Below are 20345 nucleotides of genomic sequence, written 5' to 3' on the forward strand. Positions count from 1 at the left end.
CTCTACACTGTCTAGTCTTCAACTTTTTTAAAAGATTCTTTTTGTTACCTATATAAAACAAACTGTAAAAATACAGAATGAAATCCATAATAAAGTAATAATGCTATCTTACAGCAAGACTATTGAATATCTAAACCATGTTTTAATTCTTCTGTTGTTTTGGGTAGGGCTTACACAGTGGGCAGATAGAGGTCAGAGTAAAACTTGCAGGAGTCTGTTCTTCCACCATGTGGGTCCTGGGTCTTGAATTTTTCAAAAGGGAATGGGAGGGGATACATATCCACATGCCAGGGACCTAAGTACTGAAATCTGATGCAGAACATAAGAACAGCAGTGATGGAAGCAGCTGCATTTGGGATGAGCAGGTTCAGCAGGAATAGGAAAGAGCATGCTAATGCATTCAATAATGCACTAGGTAGCCCCCAGGGGAACAGGGAATATAAGACTCTAAAGGAGTTGAAAGTGAGCCAGGCAGTGCAAGTCTGGTCCTCTGACAGGTCTATTAGGGGCTTCACTAGATGCATATGCCATGTGGCTGATGGCCACTCACCTGGGGACCTAGGTGAGCAGAGATGGGAAGGCAGCTGAAAACGATTAACAGAAGCTCTCTGCATATGGTTCTCCAAAGAAGGCTCAACCCAGAAGTGTTGGAAATGAACAATTATAGACAATCAAGAATAATACGAAGGAAGAAGTGGGAGTCTTAAAAAATGAGAGGGAGAGATTAAGGCATGTTCAGGCATGGCCAGGGGTGGTGGTGGAAGACTGCAGCACAGGAGATGAGGAAGGCAGCTGGTACACCCTAGGGCAGGTGCCTCCTAAGAAGGACCAGAGAAAGCAGGGAAGCAGGACTCAAGAAGAGCTGGCAGAAGATACTGAAGCAAGCCCTCCTTATTTCCCATTTCCTATAGAGCTGTCTAAAAATTCAAGGAAGAGGGAGAGGGATTAAGAGCTATGGAACCAATCTGTGAAAGTGAATGTGTTAATTTCAATGCCACAATGTCAAAGACATGAGGAACAGAGTCTGTTGTATTACCTCAGCAATTCAATGTGGAAATGTCTGTTGTGCTGAAATTATAGTATGATATTATATTGAAGTTTAATAAAACCATTAGTTATAGTATCCACATTTTCATTTCATTTTACTTTTGGGGGACGAGGTCTCATGTAACCCAGGTTGGCCTCAAGCTGGTTGTGTACTAAAGATCAACTCCAGCTGCTGATCATCTTGCCTTCTCCTCCCAAATGTTAACATTACAGGCATGCACCATCACCCTTAACCCAACACTACTTTGGAAAGAAAAGAGATGGATGGAACTAGAATGACCACAATTCCTATTAGGGAAAGCCAGATGCATTTGTAGAATAAGTAAGTGCATGAGCCCTTGAAGTGCAGGTGAGATTGTGCATAGGCTCAGAAAGCAAAGGAGGTTACTAAATTATGAATAAGAAGAGAGGGATTTGTTGTTGCTTTAGTGAGCAAGTAGGAAGAACAGAAAAGAAAGTCCGCAAGGATGGGCCTTGCAGGGGTACATACCATGAGGAGACAACTCAAGGACAAAACAATTGTGGGTGCAGAAGTCAGGGATGTGGACTTCAACAGCATCCTGCCGTGAGCCACAGCATCAGCTGTGTCCTGTCAGTAGGTGAGCTGAAAACTTCCATGTGAGTGACCACTCTGCTACTTGTTCTCTCCAGAGCAGAAAGACTCCATCCTGTTAAACTCAAGCAATGGAGCCTTCTCTCACTGCCTGGCTCACTATCACTGTAGTCAGTGTCCATCCAAGGATGGGGAGAAACCCCAGTGGGCCGAATGAAGATGGCTGGGATCTGTATTTCCTAGGTGTCTAGGACAATACTCAGTGCACAGAGAGCTGAGGACTCAGATGGGTCTGCACGAACAGCTCCTTCCCTCTCACAGGTTTCTCAGATGATCTGACACTTGGTTGTTTGGTTGGTCTTGGCTTGTCTTTTCCTTCCTTCCTTCCTTCCTTCCTTCCTTCCTTCCTTCCTTCCTTCCTTCCTCCCTCCCTCCCTCCCTCCTTCCCTTCCTTCCTTTTTTAAAAATTTATTTATTTATTCATTTTACAACCTAGTATCAGCCCTTTCCCTCCTCCTAGTACCCCCATGCAAGTCCCCCCATTCTGCCTTCCCCTTCTCTTTTGAGAAAGGGAAGACCCCCTGTGGGTGTCACCCCCTTTGCCCGCATCGTCATCTGACAGCTCTGTTTCTACATCACAATCTAAAGCAAATCCCAGTATAGCAGAAAATCATGGCTGGCCGAGGAAAGCACAGTGAAGACGCTGCTTGGCTTCACTGGGAAACAGTGCTGTCTGGAAAAGCCTCTGAGTCACGAGCCCTGAAGACAAAGCTCTCAGCACACTTGCTCCACGTGGCTTTTTGCAAGACACTTCTCTGCTCAGGGCTTTCTTTCCCTTATCCATGAAACGAGGGCTGGATCAGACAAGCTAAGGTGTCGTCCTGCTCTGGGATATGTTTTGTTCTAAGGTTTTATAGTAAGAAAAAATATTATAAGTTAAATATTTTCTAACTTCAGCAGTTAACAATTTTTTAGTACCCATTCTGAATATTTAAAAATAGACACCTGAAAATAATTCAGATACCAGACTAAAAGTTCTGAGATCTCAAAAAAATTTTGGCACATTATACTATTACGAAATCTCCATTTAGTGCTTTTATATTTAAACTGTTTAATTGGAATGGAATCCTGAGTTCTCCAGATTTTTCTTCTACAAGTTTCTTCTGGCATACGATGCTTGAAGGCAGCTTTTAACTTTACCATTTCACTTTCCACTCTGTGCCCTTCCACAGTCTCCAGGTTACATTCTTTACCTAGCAAACCTCACATCAGTTAGTTTCTCAGTATGCTGTCACCCCAGTTCTCACGCCAATCACAAGGTCCAAGGATTCTCGACACAGATTAAAAGAGAGTTTTCTCCACTGGCCCTTTCCATAGAGATGTGCCCCAGCATATGCTACAAAAGAGTCATCCTCTTGCTAGAAAAGCTTTAGAAATTCACCTTATAACCAAGTAATACCTAAACTCCTTGTCCTGGCATATGAAACTTCCCATGGGGGCTGGAAAGGCTCAGGGGGATATTCGATACACATAAATGTACACAGACAAAACACATATACACATAAAATAAACATAAATAATATTTTAAAGGTAGACAGGACAATTAATGACATAGCTTAGAGACCTTGGTTCAGTTCCCAGCACTCAGAGGGTAGCTCAACCACCCATTAACTACAGCTCCAGGGATCCGACGGCCTCTTGTGGCTTCTACAGGCTTCTGCATGCATGTGGTACACATGTACTCATGTAAACTCACACAAAAACATACAGTTTAAAAATAAAGAAATAAAGAGTACAACCAAGCAAACAAACCAGCTTCTCAAAAGCTGATGGACTTGAAGGCCACATGGTTGATTATCTCCAGCCAAATCAGATACCTATACTTCCTCCCAATGAAGCCTGTTCTATACAACCTGAGGCACCTACCCGGCCAGTGACATTTGCTCTGCTTTCTTAGCAGCAGAAGGGAACATATTTCCTCATTGTACAACACTGCCGAACACCTGCACTGTCCCTAGATACTGTTTTCCTCATGCAGGGCAAAGGACCATGTACCCAACACCCATGTGACTTTCCAGGCTTGATGCCATCACACAGCTGTACAGCTATGCCTTCCAATGTAACCACTTTTCCACATTCCACACACTTAAGTTTTCATCCTGACAGAGTCGTTGTTAATGATTACACATAAGAACATAATGCATCCTTCAATCTCGGTGACACTGATTCCTAGAAGAAAAAGGTTATGGACTGAGGGTGTGTATCCCAGTAGTAAAATATGCGTTTAGACATGTAAAGCCCTAAGTTCAACAGCCATCACCATCAAGTAACAACAACAAAATAAAAATAACACACACACACACAGTGACAGTGACTGCATGTAAAGTTAAATTTGGAAATGAAAAGGGAAAATGTATTTAATTTTAAGATAATAAAATTTAAAAAAGCTTTATTTAACAATAAATTCTGTGTGACACAGCACCAGTAAAAAGGGACTTGATATAAAAGCTCTAAATAAGGTATGGGACAAAGGACAGCAGTGTAGGAGGAATCACTCTTGGCAGGTTGGCCCTCCCAGATGGATGCTCCCTGTGTCCTTAATTAACATTCTATGTACAGACAGTGATTCTATCAATGAGATTTATTGGCATATAAAGCAAACTCCCTCTTCAGAACTGTGAGGTGGTACATGGCGCAGTGCTGCTGTTAGCACTAGAAGCCCTATCCTTCCTTTGCAGAAAGGGAATGCGCTCGCTCCATTAGTATATTTTATTCAGATAATCTGCTTCACTTCTAATTTTCAGCTATGCCTTTCTAGCTGGGGGTTCTGAAGTTGATTTTCAGGCTCTTCGGAGGGAAGATGCTCTTGATATGTACACCAGAAGGATTTTCAGAATCTAAATAATGGTACCTGTTTTCTTCCCTAAGGTCATTTTCCAAGGCTTTGGTCTCTCGTTCCAACTTCTGGGATCGTGTATGGTCTCTCCAGGCTCTGAGGACCTTCAGCTGAAGCTTCCAGTCAGACAGGGTCCCCGCTTTCCCCAGCTTAATCTTATGATCCAGAATCAGCTTGTGCCAGGCAGAGAAGTACCGTTTTTGACACTGAAGTAGAAAGATTTGGAAAATCACCACCAATCTGTTGTGTTTCAAATAGGCCACACTGACAGCCTTGTCCTCAGATTTCCCCATCACACGAATCACACACAAACATTACCTGTGATTTGAATGGAATGGAACAAAGCTCCATTCTTTCATGTTTATAGGAATGAGGAATATTTAAGTCAGGCATCAGAGGTACCCATAGCTTCAGGCCTTAAACTAAAATACTGAATGCTCATTACAAACTAAAATATTTAATTCTCATTATAAGGCACTGGTCCTGTGTTAAACTGGGATAGCAGCTCATATCTTTGACAGGAACTAGAGGCCTTAAGAAGCTTGAGAGAGCTGCTTCCACTAAGACCTACCCCACTAGGATGTCTTGGGAGCTTCAAATAGTAGTAAGCCTCTAGTTCAATCCCATCTCAAGTACCACTCATGTACTACACAAGTGAACACAAGTAACAGAATGGGGCCTGTTCCTTGAAAACAGGACAGTTAAAAATGACTAGTTTATCTTGGCTACCACTTATCATGTTATTAAGGTTTTGATGAGTAGGCCTAGAGATTTCCAGCCCTCATGTGCCTATGTAGGCAACAGCAAATTAGACAAGATCTACCAAGCCACCAGAGCACGCTTTATTCACGATCCAGGTCTGAGGAGAAAATCACTTCCACTCAGTTCTTGTCTATATACTCTATCCTCATAAAAACAAACAAACAAACAAACAAACAATCAAACAAAGAGAAGCCATTCTGTTCTTTCTAGATCCCTCTGTTGTCATTTCTTGGCATCGACACCAACCACACTATATCACATTTTCCTGTCCTCATATTAACTTCCCTGTCTTTACTTGCTGCCCCTGCTCTGCCTACTTCAGGACTACATTCCACAGGAAGTCTATGGCCAACTCTTCCCCAGCTGCATGTGCTCTTCCCACTGTATTCCAGTGAGCTTTGTATTCTTCAGCCAATCTCTCCCCACACTTTAGCAGGATTTCTGGTTTAATGATTTCCATGAAGCTGTGGGACTCCTGAGAGGGCATAGGACCCTTAGCTGGGAATGACAAACCTGTCAGGAGCTCTAAAGTATGAGATCAAACAGAAAGCGACCTCACAGGAAGTGGCTTTATGGGAAGGCTGGGTTTCAAAGACTGTAGGCTAACTCACTGCTTTCTTCTTTTAAAAACACTTAAGGGATGCTACTTCAGCATTTACTATACACCTGCCATTGTGTTTCAGTTTGGGAGTTTTAAAGTTTTGGAAGAAACAATCTCTACTTTTGGAAGATTATAGGGAAATGGAAAACAGAAATAAAAGATGGGCCAGTAAGATGCCTCTGCTATGTAAAGGCACTTGTCCTACAAGCCTGAAAACCTGAATTCTACTCTCAGCATCCCCAAAAGGAGAGAACTGATTTCACAAAACTGTCCTCAGCGCAAGTTTGTTTTCTGTTGCTGTGATAAATGCCACAACTGAAAACGCAGGGGGAAAGAGGCTTATTTAGGTTACATGTTATAGTCTATCACTGAGGGAAGCCAAGGCAGGAGCTTGGAGGTAGGAACTGAAGCAGAGTACATGGAGGGATGCTGCCAATTGGCTTTCTTCCAGGTTCACTTTCAGCTGCCTTTCTTATACAGCCCAGGCACACTTACTAGGGATGGCACCCCCGTAGTAGGATGGGCCCTCCTACATCAATCAACAATCAAGAAAAGGCCTCACAGACACGTCCACAGGCCATCTGATGGAGGCAATTCTTCAAGTTGTGTAGGGTTGACAACAAAACTAACCAGGTCATTCTCTGACTTTTATATAGATGTCTACCTCCATACACTATGCACACACACAATAAAAATAAAAAATAAAAATGTTAAAGGATCCAATAAAATATAAAGAAACATGTGCTAGACTTCTTGGAAATATAATTACTTGGCCAGAATTATTTTTCTATTCAGGATATCAGTTACATTCCCATTTAGATAATCATACAGGGTTATAATACCTCATCAGGAGAAAAGCATGAACAACATGAATCAAGCCCTTATTCCCTTTATATCACTTCTGATGAGGACACATTTTCAACTCAAATCTTCTTAAGAAGAGGAGGGAGGAAAGGAGGCAGAAGAGAGAAAAGGATAGACTTGGTCTACAAAGGGTGTGCCTTCACCCATAACAAGGGACACATGGCTGCCAGGCTGAGGGATTGCTTTTCTTTTTCTCATCATTATTTGTTTCTCTATCTTACAGAATATATTATCTTAAAATATTTTTTAGATTATATATTTTATTTTTATGTGTATGAGTATTTTGCCTCCATGTATATATGTGCACCATGAGGGTGCCTAGTGCCCAAGAAGCTCGGAAGTAGAAAGTGGGTCCCTTGGAACAGGAATTAAAGATCATGAAGAACTACATGTAGATCCTGGGAACCATACTTACGTCCTCTGAAAGTACAAGTACTCTTAACCACTAAGCTAGTTCTCCAGCCCCAGAACACAGCATTTTGTTAATATGTGTCACTACCAAAAGAAAATATCCTGAACCTATTTACCATATTCACTAAGAGTTTCCTCTTGAGCTGGGGATGTAGTTCAGTGGTAGAGGTCTTGCATTAGCATGTTCAAGACCCTGGATTCAAGACCTAGAACACAGAAATAAAAATAGAAGAGGAGCAAATTTCTCCTGATTGACTTGGTGAAATACTCTACACACAGCTGTATTCAGTCTCTCAACTCCTGAGTCATATTTTATGGTGAAATAGCACAAACATAATCCAACTTAATAATATTACTTCTCGTATCCTTGTAAAAAATGTTTTGGAATTTTTATTTTATGTGTATAGCTGCTTTGCTCACATGTGTGTCTGTGCACCATTTGAGTTCCTGGTGTCTGTGGAAGCCAGAAGAAAGTGTTGGTTCTCTTAAACTGAGATACGGATGTTTGTGAGCCATGTGGATGCTGGGAACCTAACCCAGATCTTGTGGAAAAGCAGGCAGTATTCTTCTCTTAATTGCTGACCATTTCTCCAGGTCATTTCCTTGGATTTTTATGTCCCTCTTGTTATAAACTTCAAAGTAACTTCTATGTACTATTGCATTTTTAATTGTCTATTTGTTTATTGGTGCTAAACCCGGGACTATGTACATAAGCAAATAATATAAAACCAGGCTACAACCCTAGCCCTCTGTTGTTCTACACGTACTATTTTATTCATTCTTAGATCACTATGATAAAATAGAAATTATAACTATTCTTGTGATTTAGCTCATTGAGTTAAAACTTTAGGTAGAGATTGCAGGATAACTGAATTCACAAAGTAAAGCATTAGTGCTAATCTCAAGGCCAAAACTTTAACATTCTGGAACCCTGGTGATGTTTCTAATCTATAAGTAATTAATTAGTTTATCTTAGCAGTGAAGAGTACATTTTCTGCTTTGAAATGGAAGGAAAACTACATATAGCTTACCAAAGTAGAACAGCATCTCTAGAAAGTTGGCTGAATTTAGGAAAGTAAAATTAGAGCCTATAATTTCTGTAGTCAATTTGTTCTTTTAACATCCCAGGGTTAAGACCCCGGGAGCCCAGGGTAGGTTTCCAGGGTGTGGAGTGGGCCTGACTGCAGAAGCTAACAACAGCTCCATGCCAGGTGCCTGGAGCATTCCTTTATTGAAATACTATGGGCTTTATCCCCTGCTTGCGCAAAAGCAATCTCATTAAAATTTAGATTAAAAACTAAAACATGAATCAAAGATAGCTGCTTAGTTATTCTTGACCCATAGTAAATATTACTTAGGTAACATGAGTCTGATAAATGTGCTTGAAGACGACACTGGTAAAAGGAATAAACTCTCAGTCCTCTCGTTTAACTTAGACAGGACGAGAAGGGTCATGCTTCCACACATAGCATCTATTTGTTCCCTTTACGCTAATATTAGTCACTTTTCTTATTGCTGTGACAATTCTTGGCAAAAGCAATTTAAGGAAGAGTTTACTTAAGGAAGGGTTCAAGGGCACAGACTATCATGGCCAGGAAAGGAGGCTACAATGGATTAGCAGTAGTTGCAGTTTGTGGCAGTTGGCCACATGGTACCCACAGTCAGGAGGCAGAGAGGGATGAATGCTGATCTAAGCTGGCTTTTCACCTTTATTTGGTCTGGTGCTGTTCACATTCCCAATGGGTCTTCCCACTCCAGTAAACCTCTCTGCGAAGTCCCTCATAGGTGTGTCTCCTAGGTGATCCTAAATCCAGGCAGGTCACCCCCACATCCCCCCAGTAAATTGCCTGCTGCTCCTGTCTCTCCTGATCAGTTTACAGTCTAGAGCTACAACAATGCTTGTGATGGTTTAGATATGCTTGGCCCAGGGAGTGGCACTATTAGAAGCTGTGGCCTCGTTAGAGTAGGTGTGGCCTTGTTGGAGTAGGTGTGTCACTGTGGGTGTGGGCTTTAAGACCCTCATCCTAGCAGCCTTCAGATGAAGATGTAGAACTCTCAGCTCCTCCATTGCCATGCCTGCCTTCATGATAATGGACTGAACCTCTGAACCTGTAAGCCAGCCCCAATTAAATGTTGTCCTTTATAAGACTTGCCTTGGTCATGGTGTCTGTTCACATCAGTTAAACATTAACGAAGACAGTGCTCTATCCCCTTGCTCTTAAAAGCATACTTGAGTTGGAAGAGGAGTTAATTCTGTTTAAGCCAGGAGACCTGGAAAGTTTTACTAGCCAGGTAACTAACATGACTAACTAACATGACCTCTTTCCATTTCTTTCTTACTTTTGTTTCTGTATTGGGTTTTGGTTACTAATGGTGTCGAGATATAATCATATCTTCCTCCTGTAGCTTTTACCATCTATTTATTACAGGCTTGATATGGTAAATGAACCAGAGAAAATCATGGCAGGGATGAACTGTACCTAAGTATGTAGCTATAATAATTCTTCAAATACAATACTACAATGTGAGAGAAAGTTTTAAAGTGAAATGCTGTCTTTCCCTTAAAATGTTCCATAAGACAGCATTTGGTTTTTAAGGTTTCCACTAGAGGGAAGAAATGACAACCCACCCTGCTAAATTTATTACCTGCACTGGAGTTGCCCTCGTTTTGTTGGCAAGAAAAGCTCTTCCCTGAAGTGTAATCACACCGCTGTCACTGCAGATGATTGACACTCCGTGGAACAGCAATTTGCTATCTAATCTTCATTGTAATTCTAACCCTGTCACTAGAGATGCTTGTTCTGATTAATGAAGTGGGTAACTCATCAAAATTCCTTAGCTAGTTCCCTTTTGTCAGAAAGCTCAGTGATAATTGCATCAAAATTCTCTGTCATGGAAAAATAAACAATGAATTGTAAAGAGGACAAAAATGTCAACAAGTCTACAATTTATTTTTGCTGAATGGAACTAACTGTGGTGCAACCCGTGGTCTAGGGGACTTGGCTGAGGTTCAAATGTCAGGGAGAAGGTTGCCCTCCCACAAAAGCCCTAGGGACTCCTTTCTGCTCCCTTTCTGAAAGGAGCAGACATCCCATACTGCAACTGGAAGAACTCTTCATTGCCTGGTTTTCTTTTGAGAACCACTGTACAAAAAAAATTAAACAAACAAACCAGGAGCTACCTAGAGAACCTGGGACAAGAAAGGGACTTTCACCACAGCAACAGAAGTCTGCAGTAGGAAGGACCAGGCTGACATTCTAAAAGGAGAAGTGCCCTATGACTATCCTGCTCCTCTTTTCATCATTTTGCCTCCCCACCCCCCAAAGAAAAAAATCATGACACTGCCCAGCCCTACCAATTTTCTACATTCCTTTACTGACTTCATTAGAAGAACTTCATCACGTTTCCAGGACAGAGTACTAAGCCTGGTACTTTATGTCAGATGCCATGGAAAACTCCAGAGGCCTGAATATATCTCTACTAGGAGACACTTCTATATTCAATTTCATTCTTTCTTCTTTTATACTTATTTTTTTAAAACCCTTGGTTTTAGATTTAACAAGCATATCCAAAAACACAGCAAAAGAATAAGCCTTCACCCAGCTTTACAACTTATCAAAACTATTGGGGACCAAGGGCTTCATCTGCCTTCTACACCTTTTCCTCACCTGCAGAGTCTAAAATCCCAGACATCGGGCACTGACCCATAAATGTGTTAATGTGTACAGATAACAAAAAGATGTTTGATAAATTCTGAATGCTGTTAGGAAGTTCCAATCAATAATATTGCTTTTACTGATTAGTTATTCTGTGTTGTTCTAGAAGGTGTAGACTTTCAGGAAGCAATTGCTTAGTCTTACTACAGTGTAGCTTACAGCCTGATCACTGTAGGACAGGGCTCCTTTCCCAGCCTAACCTGAACTACATCTCAGGATGCTACATGTCTTTATGAAGGCTGACTATCACTCCCCATGGCCTTCTCTTTTCCTTTGAGATACTCTCATCCCTCCATTAGTCCCTACTCTCTGCTTCACCTTCTCCTGGGCACTCACATACATCAACTATGCTAGGAAGACATCTTACCTCGGAGAACAGCAGACAAATGCTGTTTCAGTTCCAGGTGGTCTAACAGTAAGACAGTGAGTGATGTCATTATTCTCACCCACAGGAGACTTTTATAAATATTTACCAGAAATGTCTAGTGTTTTAAAAAAAAACAATTATTCTACCCTGTAAATATTTAGAGAATGGCCTGAATTTATGTCATAGGCGTTCCCCTTATTTTGGTTTTCGGTTTTTGTTTTTTTTGAGAGATAGAGTCTCTCTGGGTAGCCCTGGCTGTCCTGGAACTTACTCTATAGATCAGGCTAGCCTCAAAATCAGAGATCCACCTGTCTCTGCCTACCAAGTTCTGGGATTAAACGCATGTGCCCCCACTGCTTGGCTTTCTCCTTAATTTTTAAAAGTAGATTTCAATCAGTATCTTCTTAAAACAACAACAACAAAACAAACACACTGGAGATTAGGTATTGGTAGAATACCTGCTGAGATAGTGTGAGGCTTTGCCTTAAGATCCAACCCCACAAACAAACACTGTTGAAGAAGAGGAACCTCTAGGCTTACAGTGCTTTGAAAGGACAAACACTGGCTTTAAGCTCTGGTCCTCTCATGAGAATGGACAATTTGGGTTACTCATGAGGTGAGACAAAAAAAATAACAATAAGAAAGAAACCTCCTTGTCAAAACTGGTAAATTTTAGTGGGGATTTTCTGTAAAGTTGACTACATACAAGTGAGCCACACATGTCTCAGACACTTCAAAACTATCTCCCACGTAGTGCCTTTGGCGATAACCCAGAGGCAGAGGCTCGCCAGGCTCACTCTGCACATGTTTCTCAGCCCTCTCTCTGCACTTTGATTTTCAAGGAGGCCCCCTCCCTGACTCAGCAGAGAGGACAGTGGCTGTGTCACTCCAGAAGTGGCTTTGCTTCAGTGCTCTGTAGGCATCTTGATAACTGAAAAGTCTTTGGAAAGAAACCATGCTGTACAAATGAGGCACTTAACTACATTTTCCAGCAGCCTGGCAGGAAAAAAAAATGCAGCAGCACCCCCCCACACACACAATATATCACCATGCTTTCTTGGTCTAGTGTAGGATGGATTTTTGGAAGGCTCTAAGCCACAGGCATAATATTAACAATGATTCCTGTGGGTCATTATTATCTTACCCTCTAGCAGAAAAACCTAACCAAATAAGCAAATCAAAACCTTCTCCCCAGAGAATGCAGATTTACGCTAATATCACCCCGTTTTCCATTGTTCTCTAAGACTTTCCCAAGCAGAAGGGATCACAGAGTTTCTAATCTTATTAAACAAAACTGTATTTCAGAATAGAGAATTAAGAAGGCACTTTCCAAATAGTGTTAAGAATTTCATGGTTAATCCCATGTTGTTTCTGCTAATTAGCTATGACACGTGAATTGCTGAATCTCCCAATGAGATTTCACTGCCAGATCAAAGAGAAAATAGGAGAGGCTCTACTGGAAAGTTGCTATCTAAAAATAAGTTCCTGACACAGTGAAGGGGAGAGCTGAGGAGAGGGAGAGGGGAATGTATGCTGAGGACCACCTGAATGCATGTGCCAACAGCAGAGCCCAGCCCTTCTCAGGAGCCTGTTAACTATGCGGCCACCAGTGCTGGAACAGCTGAGGCAAGAGGCCTGCTTTCAGTCTGAGCTCAGCCTGGGTTACATGGTAAGTCTTAGGCTAGTGTGGGCTACCCTAGGAAATTTGTCTGGAAAAAAAAAACCCAAAACAAAAAACAGACTAAATAAATAAATGGCTTAAGTGAGATGTTAAGAATTTAGAGGTACAGTGACAACCCAAAGTCAAAGCACAAGAGATGACAGACCTAAACTGCAGCAGCTTCTAGAAAGCTGTCTCCCTGATGATATTTAACATGACTATCTCTATCAGGACTGTGGTCTGAAATATGCTGAGCACACAGGCTATTCTCTGGCTCTGATGGGAGTCACTGGGCATTTTCCTCTGCTTCACCTGCGGCCAGTGAAGGCAGCTTTGGGCTTCCTTAGAACTCGGCAGGAATGTGGAACCAGATCTGTGCTGGAATTTACCAAAAGACTATCCTATTTCCAGCTATGTCTATGTAGAAGTAAGAGGAATCAGGTAGGTAAATATTAATGTATTTTAGACATCTACTGTAGAAACTGAAAGAGGTTTAAGATCCATATCCTAATAAACAATGAAATCATACTGAAGGGGAAGAGAAGAACTTAAGGAATGCTGGAAATACAATATTTTGACTGAAAATTGTAAGGCTAAAAGTAAAAGTACTTCCTGATTCTCCTACTCCACCTCCCAGTGTTGAGAACATAGGTGTGCCCTGTCAGTCATACCCAGTTCCCCATCACACTCAGCTCTTGGATTAGCAATTCTCAACCGACATTTACAGCAGCATAGAACCAAAGTATAAGTCAACAGAATGTAGACAAATGAGCCAGCTTTCTTATTGTCAGGGGAAAGTACTACAAATGTAGTCGGGGGGGGGGGGACCTGGACTACATCAAAAATGTCATTATGAATTCACAATGACAATAAAATTCAGACAGTTCAAATATAAATTACAGATAGGGGAAGGGGAGGGATAACATGACCCCCATCCCTGTACTGTTGTCCTGGAATTAGAGGGATTGGATTATGGAAAAATACATACACACACACACACACACACACACACACACACACACACATATATGAGGGAAAGAGAGGGGGGAGGAGAGGACAGACAGACAGACATAAACAGGAAGCATATTTCTTACCTCTATGTGCTAAGAAGGTATAAAGACAATGGCCCTCCAGAAGCAGTGTGCACAGTATTCATAATTTGTTTCTAAAGATCATTCTCCCACAAAAGGAACAGGATTCTATGCACAAGTGTTGACTACAGCACTATGGCAGAGAAAATACAAGTGAACCTGGAGTCTTGTGGTGCCATTAAAAATGTCTGAAAAAGAATGGATGTGTGCTCAAAAGGTAGAGAAGGCAACCTGAAAGCTATTTCAAAAGCCAAAGATGGGACACTTTAAGCTACAAAATACACAACAGTATAACCCAGAGAAAAATCAAAATCAATGAGTCCATATTGAATAAAATCAATAATTACACAAACCAACAAGCAAATAAGTGAAGGAAGGGCCAGTTATTTCTTGTAGAATTTAAGTCAATGCATACAGGAGAAACTGGGATGACACAAAACCAGTACTAGGTAAATAGCACACTAACAGGACTGCAGACAAGATCCACCATGAGATGCTCCAACTGCTGAGTGACAGTGGAAAACCAGGACATTCACATGGGTTCACAGTCTCTCCTGTCAATTAGGAAAAGATACTGGTGACTAACGGAGAAGCTCAGGAGGCACATGTTGGATTAAGTGCTCAACAGTTACCTACTGCTTGCCATGTAGGGAAAGGCACATATCACTCCTCCTGGTATTCCTACTGAAAATCTCATTCCAAGCAAGAGACACCATGAGAAACCCTAAATTAAGAAAGATGTTACAAAATGTCTAACCAGTTCTTTTAAACAGAACACCAAAGCAAGCAAGCAAGCAAGCAAGCAAGCAAACAAACAAACAGAACAAGTTTATAAGTGCAAGAAAAGGCCAAAGATCTGTCACATAATGAGGAAACTAAAAAAACAAAAGCGAGTTACCGGTTCCCAGGACTCATCCTGGGATAGGGAAAGGGCGTGAGTGGAAACATGAGTGATGTTATAACATGGTCTCTCTCAGTGATAACAATTTCTTAGATTGATCACAAGCCTTGCTCAACACTGGAAAGACCAGTAACAGGGATTTAAAACCTGTCTAGATAATTTTTTTAAAAGATTTATTTATTTATTATATATGAATACACTGTAGCTGTCTTCAGACACACCAGAAGAGGGCATCAGATCTCATTACAGATGGTTGTGAGCCACCATGTGGTTGCTGGGATTTGAACTCAGGACCTCTGGAAGTGCAGTCAGTGCTCTTAACCACTGAGCCATCTCTCCAGCCCTAGATAATTTTTATATGTATTCTGAACACCAAAAGCAACCATGAAAATAGAACCTTAAATATAATAATGTATGAGCAAAAAACCACAAGTGTAATCTGAGGTAAAAGAAGGACGATTCAAATATTGTCACTTTTCTAATACATTGACATGTCCTTTTCAAAGTAACCAGATTTAGAGGGGCTACTACTGTTGCTACCATTAACTCTGCAATTCTATCTAAAACATTCAGTATATCTACAATACATAGGATTTTTACCATAGAATAGAATCCACTGCAATTTTTAAATTTTTAGGAAATACATATCTTACTTCTGCCTGGTTGCTAAGCTATCATGGCATGCTCTTCTTGTGCCTTGCCAAGATGCCCATGAACATAAATTCTCTCCCTATTTTCTTTTATTATTTTATGAGTGTATATCTGTCTTAGAATTTCGATTGCTGTGCAGACACCATCATGACCAAGGCAACTCTTAGAAATGTAAACATTTAATCGGTTCTGGCTTACAGTTTCAGAGGTTTAGTTCATTATCATCATGGCAGGAAGCATGGCAGCATCCAGGCAGACATGGTGCTGGAGGAGCCAAGAGTTCTACATCTTAATCCAAAAGCAGCCAGGAAATGACTGTCTTCCCACAGGCAGCTAAGAGAGACTATCTCTGGCAGACAGCCAGGAGGCAGCGACTCTTTTCCACACTCCGAGAGGCCTGACCAGAGGAGGCCTTAAAGCCCACCTACATACTTCCTCCAAAAAGGCCATACCTATTCAAACAAGGCTACAAGCCCTAATAGTGCCATTCCCATGGGCCAAGCATATTGAAACCACCACAATGTCTATAAACCACTTACATGCCTGATGCCTGTGAAGCGTAGAAATGGGTGTGGGATCCCCTGGAACTAGAGTTACAGAGTTATGCACCACCATGTGGGTGCTGAGGATTGAAGTTGGTCCTCTGGTAGAGCAGTCCATGCTGTTAAATACTGAACCCATCTCTCTAGCCCTCTGTGTGTGTGTGTGTGTGTGTGTGTGTGTGTGTGTGTGTGTGTGTAGTGCTCTGGCTGTCCTAGAATTCAATATGTAAACCAGCCTGACCTCATACTCATGGATTCACCTTCCTCTGCTACCCAGGTGTTGGGATTAAAGGTGCCACCACCGCCCGGCAATTTTCTACTTTTTTATTAGGAATCTTTACTGTTGTTATAGAAACACTCACTAATTACACATATCTCTTGAAGGATACAAAATCTTAGAGTTCTTGTTAAGTCTTTCTCAAAATATTAATCCAAACCCTTTACATTTCCTTCTACTTCTCAAACTAAAACTGATTAAAATTTTAATATTGTGATAATGATAACTGCCTACCCATCAGTCAAGGATATCATCATGAAATATGTCCATCTTTTAATAACTCATGTTGACTACCTTTTCCCTTTTATCTCAGTTGTCCTATCGAACTCCCATTCCTGTTACTGATTTCCAGGGCCTTTATAAGTCAATTCCTACATTTGTCAACCCCCTTAGTATCGCCCTACACTCTTTTTTCTCTTGTTAGATCCAGTCACTTATGTATTCACTCTATTAACTTTCATGAATTTTAGCAATGCCTAAGGCCCTAGTGTAGGTGTTGTGGGGGATAGAAAATATACATATTTATCTTTTCTCATCCAATGATCTCATTTACAAATCTGCCAAGAAATTCATTTTATATAAAATGTTATAATCCCTAATTCATATTTTGATCAACTGCCTTTCATTGAAAAAGCTGCTTAAATAACCTAAGAAGTTGTTATGGTTTGAATCTGAAATGTCCCTTGAGGCTCATGTTTTGCATGTTTGGTTCATAGCAGGTGGTGCTATTTTGGGAAATCCTAGAAATTTTGGGGGTGTGGGCACAGATGGAGAAATGTCAGTAAGGGTAGGATGTTGAGGGTACATCTCTGACCACTTTCTAGTTGGCTCTGTCTCCTGTGTGCTGGGCTGTGAACACCTGTCTTCTACCAAATGCTCCTGCCGCCAGGATGTTCTATTAGTGCCTGGGGTCATGAACTGAGCCCTCTGATACCATCATCCAAAATGAAGCTTCCTTTCACAGTCTCTTCTTCTGTCAGATATTTTGGTAACAGCAATTCTAAAGAAACTGGTGTGGAGCATATGCATTTGTCAACATAAAGTTAGTCAGTTATGGCTGCAAAAGATTTAAGTAACATTCCTCAAATGAATAATTCAACCATCTACTATGCTATCTCTTTGGAAATAAAAATAAAAATCTAAAAGCTTTAGAAAAATCTTTAGTTATTGTTTCTATAAAAGTTCCTCTAAATAAAGTAAAAAAAAAAAAAAAGTAGATAGGTCATTAGCAAGAGAAGAAGAAGAAGCATGAGTTATCATCATTTGGATTTCAGATACCAGAAGACAGTGACTTGTTCTTACGCTGTCGACATAACCCAAGCAGGACTGTCCTTGACACTGTCAAAGCAGAAGCCCAGTGTTCAAATACCATCAAAGAGCAGAGTTAAAAGCTATTCTAAAGAAATTATTCAGAAGGAACCCTCAGCACGGTCTCAGTTTCCTGGAGACTCACCCACACCACCACAGTGTGGAAGAACAACTCCATCAGGGACATGATGCACTGACCTGTAACCAGGCCAGCAGGCAGCAAGGAACAAACGCTGGGGCTGATTTACACAGTCAAGATAGATTCTCATGAACTCTCTCTCTCTGTTTGTCTCTCTCTCTCTCTCCCTCTCTCCTTTCCTCTCTTCATCTCTCCCTCCCCCTTACTTTTTGAGATATGGTCTTACCACATAGCACCAACTACACTTGAATTCACTATGTAGCCAAAGCTGGCCTCAAACTTGTGGTGATCCTTCTGCCTCAGCCTCACATGACACAGGCTGACAGGTGTGACCCACCACACCTAGTGTACTTCACTCCATCTCTGATGGAGCATCTTGTTATTCATGCTACAGGATGCTGAATGGAGAGAACTGTTAACTCTCACCTGCTGATTTTCCTCGAAAGTCCGGATTAATATCTCCCTCAGTTTTCTCTTCCTTTCTTTTGCAATTTTTTCCTCACCCAGATGTATGTGAGTACTTTCCATCATTTTCCCATCTCGATTCCTCTGAGAAATTTCTTCTTGCCTTTTCTTTTCTCTATTAGTAACAATTTAAAAATAGTTATTAGATTTAAGAATGAGTAGTTATAGCCTACTACATTGGAATGAATATATAAATTACGTACTTTGACAAACAGCCCAGTAGATGCTTTAATGAAGCTTTTTTTGTTTTGTTTTGTTTGTTTGTTTGTTTTTGGTTTTTTTGTTGTTGTTTTTTCGAGACAGGGTTTCTCTGTGTAGCCCTGGCTGCCCTGGAACTCACTCTGTAGACCAGGCTGGCTGGCCTTGAACTCAGAAATCCACCTGCCTCTGCCTCCCAAGTGCTGGGATTAAAGGCGTGTGCCACCATTGCCCGACTTAATGAAGCATTTTTATTGATATTACTACTTATTATACCTTGATCAAAATTTCTCAATATGTATAAAGTTTTCTTTCTTTCTCTCTGTGTGTATACTCTTACACACATACACACAAAATGTGAGATACAGAGTCACACACACACATACACACAGAGCACAGAGAGAGAGAGAGAGAGAGAGAGAGAGAGAGAGAGAGAGAGAAGATATACATGTGCCACAATATTTGTGTGAGTCAGAGAACAACTTTTGAAAATTGGTTCTCTTCCACCTTGTTTTGAAGCAGGGTCTCTCTTGTTTTTGCCACTGCACTTCTTAGTTAGGCTATCCATCCTGCCTTTGCTACCCATCCTGCTGAAGGAGTGCTAAGAGTAGAAAAGACCTGGATTAGTTTTTTCTATCAAATACTATAAACCTTGTGTTTGGGACAAGGAATAAGTCTTTCTATCTCTCCCATCTTATGAGACTTTTATATTGCAATGTTGCAAATGTTTTAATCCTTCCTACCTTAGTTTACATCCACTCTATTCTAGGAATTTGATGGCCTGGACCAGTGATCCTGTTCCCTAAACAGCAACTCTTTTTCCTCCTCTTTCATACCAATATTCTTCACACTAACCATCTGAAAAAGACTGGGAGGCTGGACCACAGACAATGGGGACAAGACACAGCACCACCTGAGCTAGAACAAAATTCAAATGTACTTCCTGTTCAGTGAGGTCACTCTTCCAAGCAGATCCTTTTTTTTGAGTAAGAGTAAGGTCTGTCTTGCCTAGATACTTCAATTGGCATGGTAGTCTCTTTCTTTACAAACCAGAACAACTTCTAACAGCACCAGGCTTTTTAGTTGGTCCTGGAGATTGGAACTCAGGTTGTCAGGCTTGTGAAAGACGCACCAGGCTGTCCTTGAACTCCTGATCCTCCTATCTCCTCTTTCCAAATAGGGAATGACAATCACGTGCCACTACTTTTCTGTGGTGCTGGGGACCAAGCCCAGGGTTTTGTTTATGTTAGGCAAGCACTCTACCAACTGAACTATAACCCCAGCTCCAAGACTGCCTTTTTCTTGGCACTAATTACAGATATATGTACACAGAGCATATACTATTAATGATGTGGAACAAACCATGAGGAATCAGCTATGAAAGCTTGGGTAGTCAGTCTCCTAGGCTTTCAGGAGCTTTACAGTTTAGAAATTCAAGTAAAAAAGAATCTAGAATACACACATGATGTCATTCATTTTTACTTATATAGGAGGCAGTAATAATGTCTTATTACTGGTGATAGTAGACTGGGTTAAGGTTGATTATTTAGTGTTAATCAACTGTTTGACTTTCAAAGTTATTTTTATTTATGTTCCTGTGTGAATGTATACCACATGTGAGCAGGCGGTACTAAGTCCTCTGGAGCTCAGTTGTAGTGGTGGGGAAGCATCTCAGTGAGGGTACTGGGAACTGAACTCCAGTCTACTGAAGACCAAAAACTACACTCTCTCTAGCCTCACAGCTATTGGTGTTTTCTTCTTGTAATTAACACATCTCTTTAAGGAAATACTTTATGAAAGAAAGCAGATTCAGGATAACTTACAAATCAGACAAAAGCACAAGCCCTATCAACATGTCATGGGGGCATGAGATTAGTACAGCTCTAGGACTTAGGA

At 41.1% G+C, this 20345-nt stretch overlaps 1 protein-coding gene across 1 annotated transcript in view; it reads right to left on the minus strand.

The window, feature by feature from the left end:
- Ccdc191 (coiled-coil domain containing 191) overlaps nucleotides 1-20345 on the minus strand; it is a 65473-nt gene that overhangs the window by 26871 nt on the left and 18257 nt on the right. The window contains exons 7-8 of the mRNA XM_028752428.1: nucleotides 18213-18366; nucleotides 4512-4702 (exon numbers count right to left, since the gene is read on the minus strand). Coding sequence (XP_028608261.1) covers nucleotides 4512-4702; nucleotides 18213-18366 — 345 coding nt within the window. The remainder of the gene's footprint in view (nucleotides 1-4511; nucleotides 4703-18212; nucleotides 18367-20345) is intronic.

This window comes from Grammomys surdaster, unplaced genomic scaffold (genome assembly GCF_004785775.1).
Source record: "Grammomys surdaster isolate TR1022 unplaced genomic scaffold, NIH_TR_1.0 125901, whole genome shotgun sequence".
Lineage (NCBI taxonomy): Eukaryota > Metazoa > Chordata > Mammalia > Rodentia > Muridae > Grammomys > Grammomys surdaster.